At 34.6% G+C, this 16208-nt stretch overlaps 1 protein-coding gene across 8 annotated transcripts in view; it reads left to right on the forward strand.

The window, feature by feature from the left end:
* Positions 1-16208, forward strand: part of BCAS3 (BCAS3 microtubule associated cell migration factor) — a 588867-nt gene that overhangs the window by 52121 nt on the left and 520538 nt on the right. For all 8 annotated transcript variants that reach the window (XM_044248512.1, XM_044248515.1, XM_044248514.1 and 5 more), the window contains exon 6: positions 4074-4155. In XM_044248512.1, the coding sequence (XP_044104447.1) occupies positions 4074-4155 (82 nt within the window). The remainder of the gene's footprint in view (positions 1-4073; positions 4156-16208) is intronic.

Here is a 16208-nt window from a genome sequence, read left to right on the forward strand (position 1 = left end):
ATAAATATGTACTCTTGTCTTGATTCTTAGTCATTACGGAGCATTATTATTATTATTATTATTTTAAAATATTTTATTATTTATTTGACAGAGATCACAAGTAGGCAGAGAGGCAGACAGAGAGAGAGAGGAAGGGCTCTCGCCTAGCAGAGAGCCCAATATGGGGCTCCATCTCAGGACCCTGGGATCATGACTTGAACCGAAGGCAGAGGCTTTAACCCAGAGAGTCACCCAGGAGCCCCAAGCATTATTATTACTGTTGTTAGTATTTGATTGACTTTTCTGTTCTGTAGTCAGATACCTTTGAAAAGTCATCACAATTTCAGAAAAAAGTTTAGTTCTGAGGGCTAGATGACCTTCGTTTGCTTTTAGAATTCTCTAACAGTAGTTATAAAGCTCTCCCACAACTTTTATAGCCCTTTCTCTGTGTGTATTATTGTTTCGGCTGTTATAATTTCCTTTTGCCATAGATTGAGCTGTGAGATTCTAAACTTGTACTCCCCCCAACTTTTTTGGTTTGGTATGTAATTTGCATATTTTCACCATGCGAAAGCTATTTTCTATGGTTGGAAAAGATTTTTTTCCTACAGTGTGAACAAATCATTCTTTGTTCTCCTTATTGTGCTTCCAAACTGGTACGTCCGGTTTATGCTCCAAACAACAAAAGTCTGTCATCAGAAATTAAAATGCCAGTAAGAACAAAGGCAGAGACCCATGAGGAACTCTTGGAGAGGTTTCCTCCCTGTTTGCTCCTCTCCCCAAGTTACCACCGTTGCCAGGAAGTTGGAACATTGCTTGGTACACTCCTTCTTGTAGTTCTGCCCTTGTATTTATTATTGTTGGATTAGAAATGAACTTACAGCTCCTGGTAATTCTTGTCAGGATATATAAAACCCTCATCTCTGAGATTTTTTGCCATTTTCAATTAGCTCTTTTTAAGAGATGTAAAAATCACTGTGAAAACCATTAAAAAAGTTAATCAGTTTTGACACTCATTTATTTGAGAGCAGAATTACCAGGGAACATACTGTATGAAATTATTAGAGGCAATTGAAAGCGGCAGCTAAACCTGAGCCTGTAAGGACTTATCCATTTTGTGTTCTTTCTAAAATGTGCACACGTCACGTCTTTATCTGTATATATTTTGTTGGCAGTTCTGTTCGGAAATAGCATTCCAGTGTAGCAGTTGCGCACACAGTTGGGAGAGTTCTCTCCAAGTTTGACATTTGCGACTCCCTTAGTATACTTTAGAATTAGGCTTCTAACAATCTTGATTTTAACATATTCACAAATATCTGTAATAAATAGTGATAGGATGTTTCTTCATCCTTATGTTACAATTAAAGAGTTTAGAATTTAACTTAGAGGTAATAAAGGATGGGTAATAAACGCAGGGTGCATTTTGTAATCATTCCTAATGTTCTTTCTTACCTGTTGCTGTACATTTAAAGAGGGATTTAGAGTAGAGCTAGGAATAGAATAGAGCATTTAGAGGTCTGTTTTGAAAGCTGTTATGCTGAGGAGCATGGTGTGCTCTAATTTCAAAATGTTTTTCGATGTCCGAGTAAGCTCTTGTGTATTAAATCCAGTGTTAAACGTTTATCGTATTGTGAGAATGCCGAGACAGCTTGCCTTATTCTTCATTATTTAGTGTAATTTAGTACATAGCTCAGTTAAATATGATTAGACTTTTTTTTTTAAACTTTAAGATTTATTTCATAAAACCAAAAGCTACATGCTAGACCTGTGGCATATAGCAATAAAGTACAGAGCAGATTTTGTGTCAGAATACCATGACTTGTATTTGTTATAATGAAAGTATTTTTCATTGCTCTGAATTATAATTTCAGTGCAAGTTCAAAGAGATCATGATTTTTAGATTTCAGAGAATGTATGGTTACTGCCCCGGGTGGGAGTTTGAACAAGGTGACCTTTTAAGACTTCTAGATTTTAAATTTTGTTCTCTAATAGTAAACTGTAGACTTAAGAACTACAGTATACGATAGCTCTATTTTTCATGTAGAAAATTAATATCCACGAAGGAATTTGTAGAGCACTCCATTCTTATCTTCTGTTATCCTGAGTTTATGGCTTTGGTATGTTTAATTGGTGATAGGTGGTGCTGTTGTTGCACAGTTAGTGTGAAGAGCCTAGCATTCCTCAAATCTTCTGCATCCCACGTGTTCCAGAGGGATGCGCCACTGTGGCCCATGAATGAGTTGAAATAATTTTTGTAAGCAAAATGAATATGATGTATCTTTAGGTATCCTGATAATTCAACAATTATAAGAAACAAAATATTTGTAGTTTGCAGCTCTTAAATTCAGATAGAAGACAAGCTGAAGAGCTGAAAAAGCAGTTAATCTTAAAGACAGCGCTGCAGATACACAGTTTAATATTGAAAGCTTTAGAAGCCATTTATCTTGTATGCGTTGTGGATATTCTAAACTGCTTGTTTGGCAGGTTCACTAAAAAACTACCATCAGCATCTTTCCTCTGTTGACTGTTTATTACATTTGTCGTCAGTTCTTGAGTATTTAGAACTGGTTTTATCTTTTTTGCCATTTTCCCTGTCTGATAGCACATAGGCCATCAAACACTTAAGAATTATGGAAATGTGGGATACCTGGGTGGTTCAGCTGGTTAGGTGTCTGCTTTTGGCTCCTGTCATGATCCCAGGGTCATAGGATCCAATTCTCCGCTCTCTGAGCTCTCTGCTCAGTGGGGCGCCTGGTTTTACCTTTGCCTGCTGCTCCCCCTGCTTGTGTACTCTCTGTCTCTGGCAAATAAATTGAATCTTAAAAAGAAAAAAAATATGGAAATGTATTGGGAACTACATTACCACTTAAAGCAGTCTGGAAAGCCTTTCCTAACTAATTCTAATTTAATCTGCTCAATACTTCAATTAGCCACAAAGTGTTTCCTTGAGCTGCTAGTTTTGAAAAGTGATTGTTTTCACACTCAACACATACATTGTCATATCTCTTTTTCCTTTGGGCTAATAGACTACTGTACTTCCTGTTATCTGAGAAATAACTTCGGTACAGCTCAAAACAGTCTGACATTCATGCAGTGTTTGATCTAGGTGTATAATAAAAATGATGACATTTAAAGGTGCTTACATATTACTTTTGTAATTCATAGAATATTGAAATTACAAGTATCTTTGAGGTCCTTTAGCCCCTTTACCTTTTCAGTTTGTACATGCAAACGAATATGGGCTTAGGAGAGGTGGGGCGAGTGGGGAGATGTTGATCACAGGGTAAGAGTTAGTTACGTAGCATGAGTAAGTCTAGGGATCTAATGTTCACGCACAATGACTGTAGTTAGTAACACTGTACTGAATACTGGAAAACCGGTGCTCTCATCATACAAACAAGGTAACTGAGGAAATGGCTGCAGTGATCATTTTATCATGTATGTATATTAAATCATCACATTGTACACCTTAAATACATACAATTTTTATCCAAAATATATTTTTAAAAATATAGGTATATATAAGTTAAATGATTTATTCAAGGTGCTTAACAGTTAGGTAGTTGCAGGACCCTGACCGGTAGGTCATTCACATTTACTACAGGGTTCTTTGCAATTTGTTTTGCTTTTTCTCATTTACAACATATTTACAAAAGTTGCTACCACATTTACGTTCTGCTTTTCGGAATACTAAGAATATTTACCTTTTTCTTACATGGAAACCTTTGTACTGATTTAAAAAATCGTAACTGCTTTGCTGTAAAATGAGAGGCAATTGTGCAGGAACTGAATAGACTTATAGTAGTTTATTAAAGAAAAGAATTACAGACTTCAAGAACAGATCATTCATTTTCCTATTTATGTCAAGTGTGAGGAAATGAAAATCTCTTCATTTTCTCAAAATATTTGTGGTAATTTAAGCATGAATATACCTAATGTGTGTGAACAACCATAAATGTGTATATTTGTGTGCATGTGTGCATATATTACATTTCAGACAAAAAAATGTAATAAAATTTAGGAGATCTTGTTTTCTTATAATCATGTTCTGACCTGCATTTTCATTTACTGAAATTTTTTGTCTTCTCATGCAGATCAGTGGGGAAGCACAGGAGCTCTTTTCTGTTCGACATGGCCCCATTCGAGCGGCTAGAATCTTGCCTGCTCCGCAGTTTGGTGAGTGTAGCCCTTAAGAAAAAACAAATCATTCAGGAGTTTCTCTTTTATCGGTCTTGGGCTACAGACAGCAAGAATGATAACTAAAGTCTATTTTCCTCCAAGTGCCCATACCCTTCCCTTCCTCCTCACAAGATAAACTCCTGTTCGTCAGTTGAGATGGAAATAGGTAATCTTAACCAATTCAATATGGCCATTCACATTCTACTGTGGTTTTGATTTATCTTCAACCACTTTGATCTCGATTTAGCCTCTGACTTTGCTGGCTCTGTCTTGAAGCCCTCTTCTCTCTCGGTTTGCATGGCATTACTCTTCCCAGATCCCTTCCTTGCTGTCTGTGCTGCTTTTGTTACGTTTCTGGCTTAGCTTTCTTCTGTGGGTATTCCCCAAGTCTCTGTTGTTCTCATGTCTTTGCCTTCTTAGTTATTCTTACTGCCTTGGAGAGGTTGGTTTTCACCATTATCTCGCTTGTAGATGAGTCTGCTGTCTGCATTTCCAGCTATGTCAGAAGTACAGTTTCAGGCTTCTGACCTTTCATCTCTGCTTTAAAAAGTAATACTTCTTAATGCTTAAATGTTGTATTTAGATATTATGTATGTTTTGTTTTTATTATTTTTTTAAATCAAATACATGTTTAAATGACACCTGGTAGTTGGGTGCCTGAATAACTCCTGGCACTTTAATGATCTGAGCTTTCTGTTGTGTTTTCTCATGAACTTGCCTCTGTTCACTGAGTCATATTTTTGCATGAGCAATAAAAACACAGTCAATTAAATCTTATTTGTATACTTTAAAATCTTTTAAAAAAGAGGATGTTAAAATATTTTAATTCTATTAAACTTGAAAGTTTTTCCAGAAGTTGAGTAGTCTTCCTTATAATACTTCATTGAGCAGTTAATTCTCTAAATTGGTAAGAATGCTCTGTATTAAAACTTACTACCTTGTGCATTATGCATTAAGCATATGCATAAGCAATGTCAGGGATTATTTTAGTGGCTGAGTCTGCTTAATTGAAGTGGAAGGGTGAAGGTAACAAGGCAGTGACATCCTGCAGTCATGTAGAGATTTTTGTCCTTGTTATTGGACGATATGGTATACCCAGAGTTCCGTGGTCTCTCCTTTGCGCGCGTGCACTCGCGCTCTCTCTCTCTCTCTTGCTCTGTTTTTTTTGTTGCATTTGAGTTTTGGTGAAATCCTTTGATGAGGAAGATTGTGGAACATCTTTTCCCAGAAGGTTTATAGAATAGCCAGCTTTCTCTTTGGATGGTTGGACGCAAGAACAATGTTATTATTAAAAGAATTTGCTATGTCTTTGTTTCTTTTGTATGTAATTCACAGATGCAGATTTTTCTCTCTTCAGTTCATTTACGAAGCTCTTTTGTTTACGCCGGTTATTAATGTTCAACTTTTCTCAGCTTTTATTTTGGGCAGAAATACTTCGAGAGTATAAAGCTATAAAAGTTAATATTGCTAGTAGGATTTGAGTATATATAATTTATTTTGTCTAATTAAAAAAAAGATTTATCTCTCTACAATATTTCTAAAAATATAATATTAGATTTGAAATACAGTTTCACATAACTAAGGGTTCTCTTATCCACAGGTTACCTATGTGTCACTTTTGTTGTATTTGATTAACTTTTTGGATTTGTTTTTACTGAAGTCCGACATGTGACTCATCACATAAAATTTGTAATGGAAAATAGAACACCTCATCCCTCTCTTGTCCATTTTCCTTTGTGTGATCATTTTGGTGGAGTAAGTCTTTTAGTAGCTTCCTGAAAAAGGATGTGTGGTAAATTTTGTCTGAAGATGTCTTTATTCTTTCTTAATTCTTGTTTGGTAATTTGGCTGGGTAACAAATCCTTGTTTGTAAATGATGTTACTTGAGAATTGATCTAGTGCTATGATTGAAGAGTCTGAAGCCATTTTGATACCTTTTTCTTTGCCTCTGGCTTGTTTTTCCTGTCTGGGAGTTAGTAGAATGTTGGTCTTTGTTCCTAGTGTTCTGAAACTTTACATTGTTGTTTCTTAGGTCATACATTGTCCTGGGCCCCTTCAATGTGGGAATGCAAGTAGTATAGTTTTGAGAAAATTTCTTTAACTAATTAATTAATTAATGATTTCTTCTAAGTTTTCTTTGTTTTCTCTTTCTGGTACTTTTATTATTTGGTTCTTAGACCCCCTAGATTGATTAATGATTAATTTGGAAAAATAATTTCTTTCATGTTTTTTTTGGGAGATTGTCTCAATGTGGATTACTAATTCTTTTGTTGAATAATTTTTTCTACTATCATGTTTTTCTTAATCTTACCTTCTCATACCTAACATCTTTCTCTCTCTCAGCCTGCACCCCCTCTTCCTCTCTCTCTGCCCTCTCTTTTCTTTCTTTCTTGGTGTAATTTACATATAAATATTACCAATAGAATCCAGTGACACATAAAAAGAATTATATATCACCACCAATAAAGGATATTTCAGAAATATAAGGCTGGTTAATGTTTCAAATTCAATCATTATAATTCACATTAATAGAACGAAGGAAATCCATATGACCATCTCACTGAAAGTGGAGAAAACCTTTGATAAAATTCAGTAGCCATATATGACTAAAAAAACCTTTCAGCAGGGTGTCTGGGTGCTCAGTTGGTTAAGTGTTTGACTCTTGATTTCAGCTCCGATCATGATCTTGGGGTTGTTAGATTGAGCCCTGCATTGGGCTCCTTGCTCATCACAGAGTCTGCTTGAGATTCTGTTTCTCCCTCTACCCTTTTTCCTGTTCACTTGTCCTCTCTAAAGAAATAAAATCTTAGAAAAAACTTTCAGCAAGTTAGGATAGAAAGAGACATTCTCAGTATAATAAAGATTATAAAAAATCTACTGCTAACATCATACTCAGTATGATGTATTAAATACTTTCATTATTATTATTAAATAATAGTAATTTAAATATTTAAATTATTTATATATAATTTATTATATATAATATATATTGTATAATATATAAAATTATAATACATATTATAATTATATATAAAATAAATAACTTAAATTATTAAATAAATACTCAGTGATGTATTAAATACTTTCCTGTTGAGTCTGGGATGACTTCTACTGTAACTTCTATTTATCTTTGAATGCACGACCTAGTCATTACAATAAGGCAAGAAAAAGAAATAAACGGTGTAAATATTAGAGTGAAAGATGTAAAATTGTCTTTATTCACTGGTAATTTGATTGTGTGTATGGAAAATACAAAAGAATCTATAAACTTTTAAAATTAGTAAGTAGATTTAGTTATAGCTTTTGCATACCAGGTTCATTAGATCTTTTGTGAACTGATACCCTCACTGTGTGTTTTTCCAGTATCATTTTTAGTCATTCTTAACCAGCGTTCCCCATCTTCTCCTTCCTTGCCCTAATAGTACTCTCTGATAATTTAACTGTACTTCTTTTATTTCCTGAAATGATCCATCCTCTTAAAGGTCATTTCATTGCTATTTCCTTTTCTAGAACTCTCATATCCATGTAACACTTTTTGCTCCATAGTCAATATTAATAGTATATGCTCTCCTAGGACTTACTATTTTTTTCTTTTTAAAGATTTATTTATTTTAGAGGGAGAGAGCGATAGAATGCATACGTGCAGGGAGAAGGGGAAGAAGGAGAGGGAAAGAGAATCCCAAGCAAACTCTACAATGACCATGGAGTTGATGTGGGGCTCAATGCAGAGCTTGATCTCATGACCCTGAGATCACAACCCAAGTGAGCTGAAACCAAGAGTTGGATGCTCAATCCACTCTACCACCCAGCCCGCCAGGACTTACTGTTTTTTGTTTGTTTGTTTTTGTTTTAATTTTGGTTCCTCCTTTACCTCTTGCTAGATGTTTAAAAAGATTTTATTATTTTTAATTAATCGCTGCACCCAATGTGGGACTCAAACTAACAACCCTGAGACCAAGAGTCACATGCTCCACCAACAGCCAGCTGAGGGCCCCATACCTCTTGCTAGGTTTGTAGTCTGTCTTCATAACTTTAGTGCCTCACCAAGTACTTTATATAAGATGTTAATAAATATTTGTTAAAAGTTGCTGAATGGTATAATCTCTTGAAAATTATGACCAGGAGAAAAGCAAGTTCCCTTTCTGTAGGTATTTCTTTTTTCTTTTCTTTCTCTTCCTTCTTTCCTTTCTTTCTGCCTTTCTAGATTTTATTTATTTATTTGAGAGAGAGAGAGCACAAGCAAGGGGAGTTGGCAGAGGGAGAGGGAGAAGCAGACTCCCCGCTGAGCAGTGAGCCTGACATGGGGCTGAATCCCAGGACCCTAGTATCATGACCTGAACTGAAGGCAGATGCTTAACCAACTGAGCTGCTCAGGTGCTCCTCTGTAGGTATTTCTGTGGAAAGTTTGTCCTTTAATTAAAGTGAAGATATGAAGGATTTGATGGCATCTTATTCCGCAGAAGATATCATTAAATATAGTATAAATGGGCATTTGCTTGTATCAGCATAGTTTAGCTTTCCTACTTCTTCATGGTCACTATCAATAATTGGTTACTTTCTTAATGAACCTGTAACCTTTTTTAGAATTTTTTAGGACAGTGCTTCAGAAAACTATGACCAATCAATTGGTGTTCTTATATCAGATAAAAACTTACTTATTATCCTTTAAATCTTTCTAGAACGTATTTCAAGTAAAGTGAATTCTTTGTATTCATTACTCTCAGTAGCCATTGTGGTTTTTAGTATCTCAGTACCTCACATGTGAAATAAAACATATTAATATGTATGTGTTAATGTACAAGTTAAAAATTTTATATGATTATAAATTTTGTGCTCGTAATGGTTATTTCCAAGGAGCGGGATCAGAAAACACTTTCACTTTAATATGTTTTTAATTTCTTAAAGATCATATAAAATAAAGATCCTATAATTCTAACCAGTTAAAATATTTATTATAAAAATTTACGGAATACTAAAAGTAGAAAGTGAAAATTCACTTGATTCTGTGTTATCAGAGATAAACCTAGGTTATCTCTTTCTTTCCTTTTCTTGCCTTCTCTGGACACTGAGCATGTATTCACAGCTTAGAGTATACATTTCCTGCCTTTTCCCCTTAACATACGTGAAATTAACTTGTAGTATTATGTCCAGGGTCTGATTCAAGTTCTTTACGTGTGTTGCATGTATTGGTTTTGGGTATGTGTGTCATTCCTTTATATAAACATTTATATTAAACTTTCTCCTGTAACAAGTTATGTTGTTAGGTACTTCTACATGTATATATTTTAAAAAATAGAAGGAAATTTTCTTAGGACAACTCTTAGGGAATTACTGGGTCAAAGAATATATACATGTAAAATTTTGATACATGTGAAGTTGGTTCTCAGAGAGAGTATACTGACATCTGTACAAGAAAATTCCTTTTTTCTCCAAGTTTGTCCTCTACTGGCTATTGTGAATCTTTTTAGTCTTTGCATATCTGATGGAGGAAAATCATCTTCATTTGTAATTTTCTGATCTTTGAATGCTAGGGAGAATGGAAATTCTTCATGTTTTTGCTGTTTATTCTAATTAATACCATGCTTGTTTATACTCTTTGCTCTTATTGATTGAACTTTTTATTATTAATGGTATATTATTATGGATATGTATCCTATATACTTCATTTATAGTTTGTGATTTGTCAAGTTATTTGGTGAAATCTATCAGATTTTATGTTATGTCTTTAGTTTCAAAGAAAATCTTTGCATATTTTTGCATGTTTTATAACCATGTCTAATTTTAAATCATGACTGTCCTTGAATTTAATTTTTTTGTTATTTGTTTTCTGTTTATATTTTCTTGATTTTTCCTTGCCAACCTCTGAGTTTCATGACTTTTTTTGGAAATTTCTTCTTTATTATGGTCTTTCCCATACTGTAATGTGTTTCTTTGGAATCATGGGAACAGTAATTTACTAATCATCTCATCCTATGCAATGCCTTGCTTGATTATATGGAATATGAGTAGTGACCCAAAAAGAATTTATTCTGTATTTGACAAAAGAGAAACCAGAACTCTGCTTTTGTATAAAGTATTTTTGTTATTTATCAGTGACCAAATGAATAATGCTATTTTTTAAACTCTAATAGAGCTTGTAACTCAGGAGTTACATTAGCCTTGTATGTGCTGTTTCCTTATTTTATGGAGAAAGACGATTATTTTGGTCTCAAACTTGAATCAGATTTCTTAGAAATGCCTTTTCGATCTTATTCATTATCCTTAAGAGTCCAGTGTACCAAGTACCTGAATTTTCTTCTAAGAATGTCTTAGAACTAATTCTTATATGCTAGGATCTTTTTCTGAGAACAGGACTCTGGATATAAAGTTTCCTAAATGTCTCTGAGCCCAATTTCTGCTACTCATCCAAAATACCAAGTAGCCAACATGGCTTATTTCTTCTAGATTATTTTATTATTACTTATTGTTGGAAAGGTACTGTTATTTATCATCCTGCTAAATAAGGAATTTACAATTTCATGTCTCAAAATATTTAAAGGTTTAAGAAAACCCCTAAGATATAACCTATTTTTTCCTACTGGAGTGAAAATGCAAAGTTTTCTGAAACTTGTAATATTATAAACAGCCCACCCATGCAGTCAAAAATACTAGTTGTTGATGTTTTTTTATACTATGAATGGCTAAAGTTATTTTTCTAGAAACAAACATGAGCAGAATAATCCTAGAGTTGTTAAGCTTTTTTTCATTTGCTTATTTTTGTAAACTTTCACACACTTCTAGGTGTCCAGTTTTCATTATTTTTCATAATACCAGTCTCATCCTTTTCAAATAATGTACCATGTGGTTTTTATCACATTCAAAGAAGAGCTGTTTGATTTTTCTGCTGTGTGAATTCAGAGATTTTGATTAATTTGTCCAGAAGGGTTTGCTATAATTTTTTTCCCTATAAAGTTCTAATGTTAAACAAGTAAATCCTGTAAACACACACACACACACACACACACACACACACATCCCAGTCTGTTCAACCAAGACACCAGCAACCTTCCAAAAGTAGGCCAACTGACATTTGCTTACAGTCATCACCAGTATTTTGCAAAGAGGAAACAGGCTTATTGACATTTTAAATGGCCAAACTATGAGATTTAGGGCCTCCCTAATGTTTTCTGCTCTAATTACTCTCAGTTTGCCTTCTGTTTTTTTTTTTTTTTTTTTTTTTAATAACACCTCGTCTTTATCATTGGGGCTTTTACTACTTGGAATTGTTTAGGTTTTTATAAAATTTTGCTAAGCCTGTGATTTAGGTTAATTATGGAAACATATGTTCTGTTCCTCTTCAATTTCTTTAATGTTTTTGGTTGGAGAAACAGTTATTTCCAGGAAAGAATACCTGTTTCATATGTGCTACTTTTTTAGTTTTTTAGTTTTGTGATGTCATGCTGTTGAATTTGAGACCCTGATCGGAGAGTATTCTCAGTTTATACCCAAGTTTATACCCATTTGAACCTTGTAATTAAGGGCTTTTCTATGAGGGCTGTAGTGAGTGGGAAGTGTACTGAACAGAAAAGAAAGGAACTAAATTTATAAATTAAGTGAATAATAATGCTTGATATTTTTCAGATGAAATTCTAGGTTGATTAAATACATTATCATCTCTTTACTGCTAGTCTGCAAAGGTGAGTACCATTACCTGGTTTGATAGGTAAGGAGACTTAAAGCTGAAAGAGGGTAATTGGCTGGTATAAAGACGTTCAGTTGTGGTAGGTGATAGAACTGAAATTTTTTTTTCCAATTTATTTATTTTCAGAAAAACAGTATTCATTATTTTTTCACCACACCCAGTGCTCCATGCAAGCCGTGCCCTCTATAATACCCACCACCTGGTACCCCAACCTCCCACCCCTCCGCCACTTCAAACCCCTCAGATTGTTTTTCAGAGTCCATAGTCTCTCATGGTTCACCACCCCTTCCAATTTACCCAAAAGCACATACCCTCCCCAATATCCATAACCCTACCCCGCTTCTCCCAACCCCCCTCTCCCCAGCAACCCACAGTTTGTTTCGTGAGATTAAACTTCAAGATTGGCCTCTTAATCATTAGGCCTCACTGTCTCCATGATTACAGAGAAACACATTTACCAAATCCAGGTGTTTCTAGGCTATGTCTCTGACTGAAGAAATCAAACTGTTGCGTATCCATTGAAATATATAAAAAGTAGCTCTGTTTCTCTGTATTTTCTTACATTTTGAAAGTCTAAAGTATCTTCAGTTGTCTTAGTGTCTTCATTATATTTTCAGTCTTTGTTGTTTAGTCTAAGGGTGAAGAGCGATTAAAATAGTCAACATGGGCACCAATATACAGAGAAGCCATTATCCAACATAACTACATTTAAAATTTTAAGCTGTCAGGACAGAGTATGTCGCAAAAACAGCTGTAGTCTATTCAAGTTACATTCACCTTAAATTAAATCAACCGCTGAAAAGAAATGTTGGTTCCCTTTTACAGGACTTGGTATAAACTACTAAAAGTACATCAAAAGGGTTAGTGACGGATATCTCGAATCAGATAAAAAGCAAAGGTGTAACACGAAGCAACTAAATTACATGTGAGCTTAATGATTCTGACCCAAATAAACAGACTTGTAATGGAGATGCTGATGATTATCAGTACAGCTTAAATGCTTTCTACTGTAGAATTGTAAAGAAGAAGTGGGTGTCTTAGTGAATTGGACAAGCTGTGGTCTTAGAAATCTGTGTTCATTTATCATAACACATTCCTAGGTGTGAAAATTCACAATTTTCTAAGTAAAGTTATTATAGAATAAGCCTTTAAAAATTTGTTTCTTTTAAATATTTATTTATTCATGTTTAAGAGCTTTCATTTATTTATTAGAGAGAGAGTGCATGTGAGAGAGAGCATGAGCCAGGAGGGGCAGAGGGAGAGGTAGGTAGAAGCAGACTCCTCACTGAGCAGGGAGAGCCTGACAATGGGGCTCCATCCCAGGACCCTGGGGATCGTGACCTGAGCTGAAGGCAGGTGCTTAATCGACTGAGTCACCCATGTGCCCCTATTTATTTATTTATTTATTTAGAGTGAGCCGGAGAAGGGGCAGAGGGAAAGGGGAAAAGAGAGAGAATCTTGAGCAGACTGTGTGCCGAGTGCAGAGCCTGACAGGGGACTGGATCTCACAACTCTGAGATCATGACCTGAGCCAAAACCAAGAGTCAGACACTTAACCAACTGAGCCACCCAGGCACCCCAGAAAATTCATCTATTTTGAGAAATAATTTACATATAACAAAACTCATGAGTTTTAGGTATATAATTTGAGTTTTGTCAGATGGGTGCAATTAGGTAACTACCACCACAATCAAAATACAGAGTATTTCTATCCCTGTAAAAGTCCCTTTTTCTGACTCATACCCACTAAAATGGCTGTGTACAAAGAGAGAATAACAAATATTGGTGAGGAGGTGGACTAATTGGAGCTCTCATATGTTATTTATGAGAATGTTAAGATAGTACAGTCACTGGAAAATAGCTTGGCAATTCCTTAAAATATTTAAATATGGAGTTAACATTGACCCAGCCATACCACTTCTAGACATGTAACCAATAAAAATGAAAACATATGTCTACACAGAAACTTGTATATGGATATTTATAGCAGTGCTATTCATAGTAGCCAAAAAGTGGAAACAACCCAAATGTCTATTAACTGATAAAGAAAATGTGGTATAACCATACAATGGAATATTATTTGGCCATGAATAAATGCAGTTGTGATAAATGCTACAATAGGAACCATGGAAACATCTCACTAAATAAAAGAAAACAGCTGCAAAAGGCCATAAGTTGTTGATTCCATTCATACAAAATATCCAGAATAGGCAAATCCATAGAGACAGAAAGCACATTAGTGGTTGCCAACGGTTGAGAGACTATGAAAGTTTTGGGAATGACTGCTAATGTACACAGGGTTTCTTTTTTGAGGTGATGAAAATGTTCTGCAGTTAATTGTGGTGATGGTTGCACAACTCTGTAAATATGGTAGAAACCATTCAATTGTATACATTAAATTGGTGAAAACTATTTATGTGAATTACAGTTTAATGAAGTTGTTTACAACAAAAGTCCCCCTGTGTGCCTTACCACCCCACACCTGGAACACCAGCAATGACTGATATAATTCATGTCACTGTTGTTTCTGCCTTTCTAGAGTTTGAAGAAATGGAATATGTAACATTTATAGTGCTTGGCTTCTTTCATCTCACATAACGCTTTTGAGAAGCATCTGTGTTGTGTGTTTCACTTGTTCATTCCTTTTTTTTTTAAATCTGAGTAGTATTACATTATCCAGATATACTGTAGTTTGTTTTTCCTTTCACCAGTGAATGGACATTTGGGTTGTTTTCAGTTTTCCCTTATGCATAAAACTTATGTGAATAGTTGCTTGGAGATATATGTTTTAATTTCTCTTAGGTGAGGATTTGGGAGTGAGATTTCTAGGATATATAATAAGTATAGGTTTACCTTTGCAAGAAACTGCCCAGCTGTTTTCCAAGGTGGCTATACTGTTTTGCATTCCCACCAACAATGTTCCAGTTACCCTAATGATTAGTGATACTGATCTTTCTTGTGCATATTTGCCATTTCATTGTTTTTGTATAACTGTTGAAATTCATTGCCATAAGAGCATTGTTTTATGATTTAGTTGTAAGAATACTGTATATAGTTTAGATGACAAGTGCTTTTTCAGGTATATGTAAAATATATAGAAAAATTGTGTCCCTTTATGTGAGTTGGCTTAATGGATTTTTAGAAATAGGCTACATTTTAGAGTATATTTAGGTTCACAGTAAAATTGAGCAGAAGGTAGATATTTCTCTTATACCCCACTCATGCATATCCTCCCCCAATAGCAACATCTTCCTATAGAGGGTACATTCAGGCTTTTAAAGAACAAACATTTTTAATATTCAAAAGTTTTTACATTTTAATTTTAAAATTCATTTTTAATTTCCCATTTGCCCAGTTTTAAAAAAGTAGTTTGTGATTGTTGTGTTTCCTCTTTCTTCCAGTTCAACACATTTTCTAGGTTACCCTGTGATTTTTGTCCCTGACATATGGATTATTTAAAAGGATGTTGTTTTGCTTTTAAATTTGAGAGATTTCCTGATGTCTTTCTGTTACTAATTTCTAATTTAATCCCATTGTCATGAGAAGACATAGTTTATATGATTCCAGATCTGTTAAGTGTTTCCCGAGTTGTGTTATGGCCCCAAATATAGCCTATCTTGTTTCATTCATCTCTATCCTTATGAGTTGTCTTTCTGCATATTCTGTCAGTTATGGAGAAAGGGTTGTTGAAATCTTCCATAATAATTGTTACTCTTCTGATTTTTTTATGTATTTTGCCATTCTGTTATTGAGAGCAAAAATATTTAGGATGATAAAGTCCTCTTTGTGAATCGATCAGTTAGTTGTTACTGAAATCCCTGGTAATGTTCCTTGCCCAGAAACCTTCTTTTTCTGTTGTTATTTTAGACATTGTTGCTTTCTTTAGACTTGTGTTGGCATGATAAATTTTTTTGTGTTTTTTTTTAAATTTTTAATGTTAGGTTTTCTTTATATGTAAAATGCACTTATGTGGGCAGCATATAATTGGGTCTTGATTTTTTTTTTTAAAGATGTTATTTATTTATTTGACAGAGAGAAATCACAAGTAGACAGAGAGGCAGGCAGAGAGAAAGAGAGGGAAGCAGGCTCCCTGCTGAGCAGAGGGCCGGATGCGGGACTCGATCCCAGGACTCTGAGATCATGACCTGAGCTGAAGGCAGTGGCTTAACCCACTGAGCCACCCAGGCGCCCGGGTCTTGATTTTTTATCTAATATTTCATTATCTTTTAATTATGTCTTTAAACCACTTACATTTAATGTGTGTGTTAATGGGAATTGATTTGTCTGTCATTTCACTGTTTTCTTTTTTTCCTATGTGCTCACTATTACCTTTTCCTACTTCTCTGTCTTCTTTTGGACTATTTTTATA

Source organism: Neovison vison, chromosome 5, assembly GCF_020171115.1.
Source record: "Neovison vison isolate M4711 chromosome 5, ASM_NN_V1, whole genome shotgun sequence".
In the NCBI taxonomy this organism is placed as follows: Eukaryota; Metazoa; Chordata; class Mammalia; order Carnivora; family Mustelidae; genus Neogale; species Neogale vison.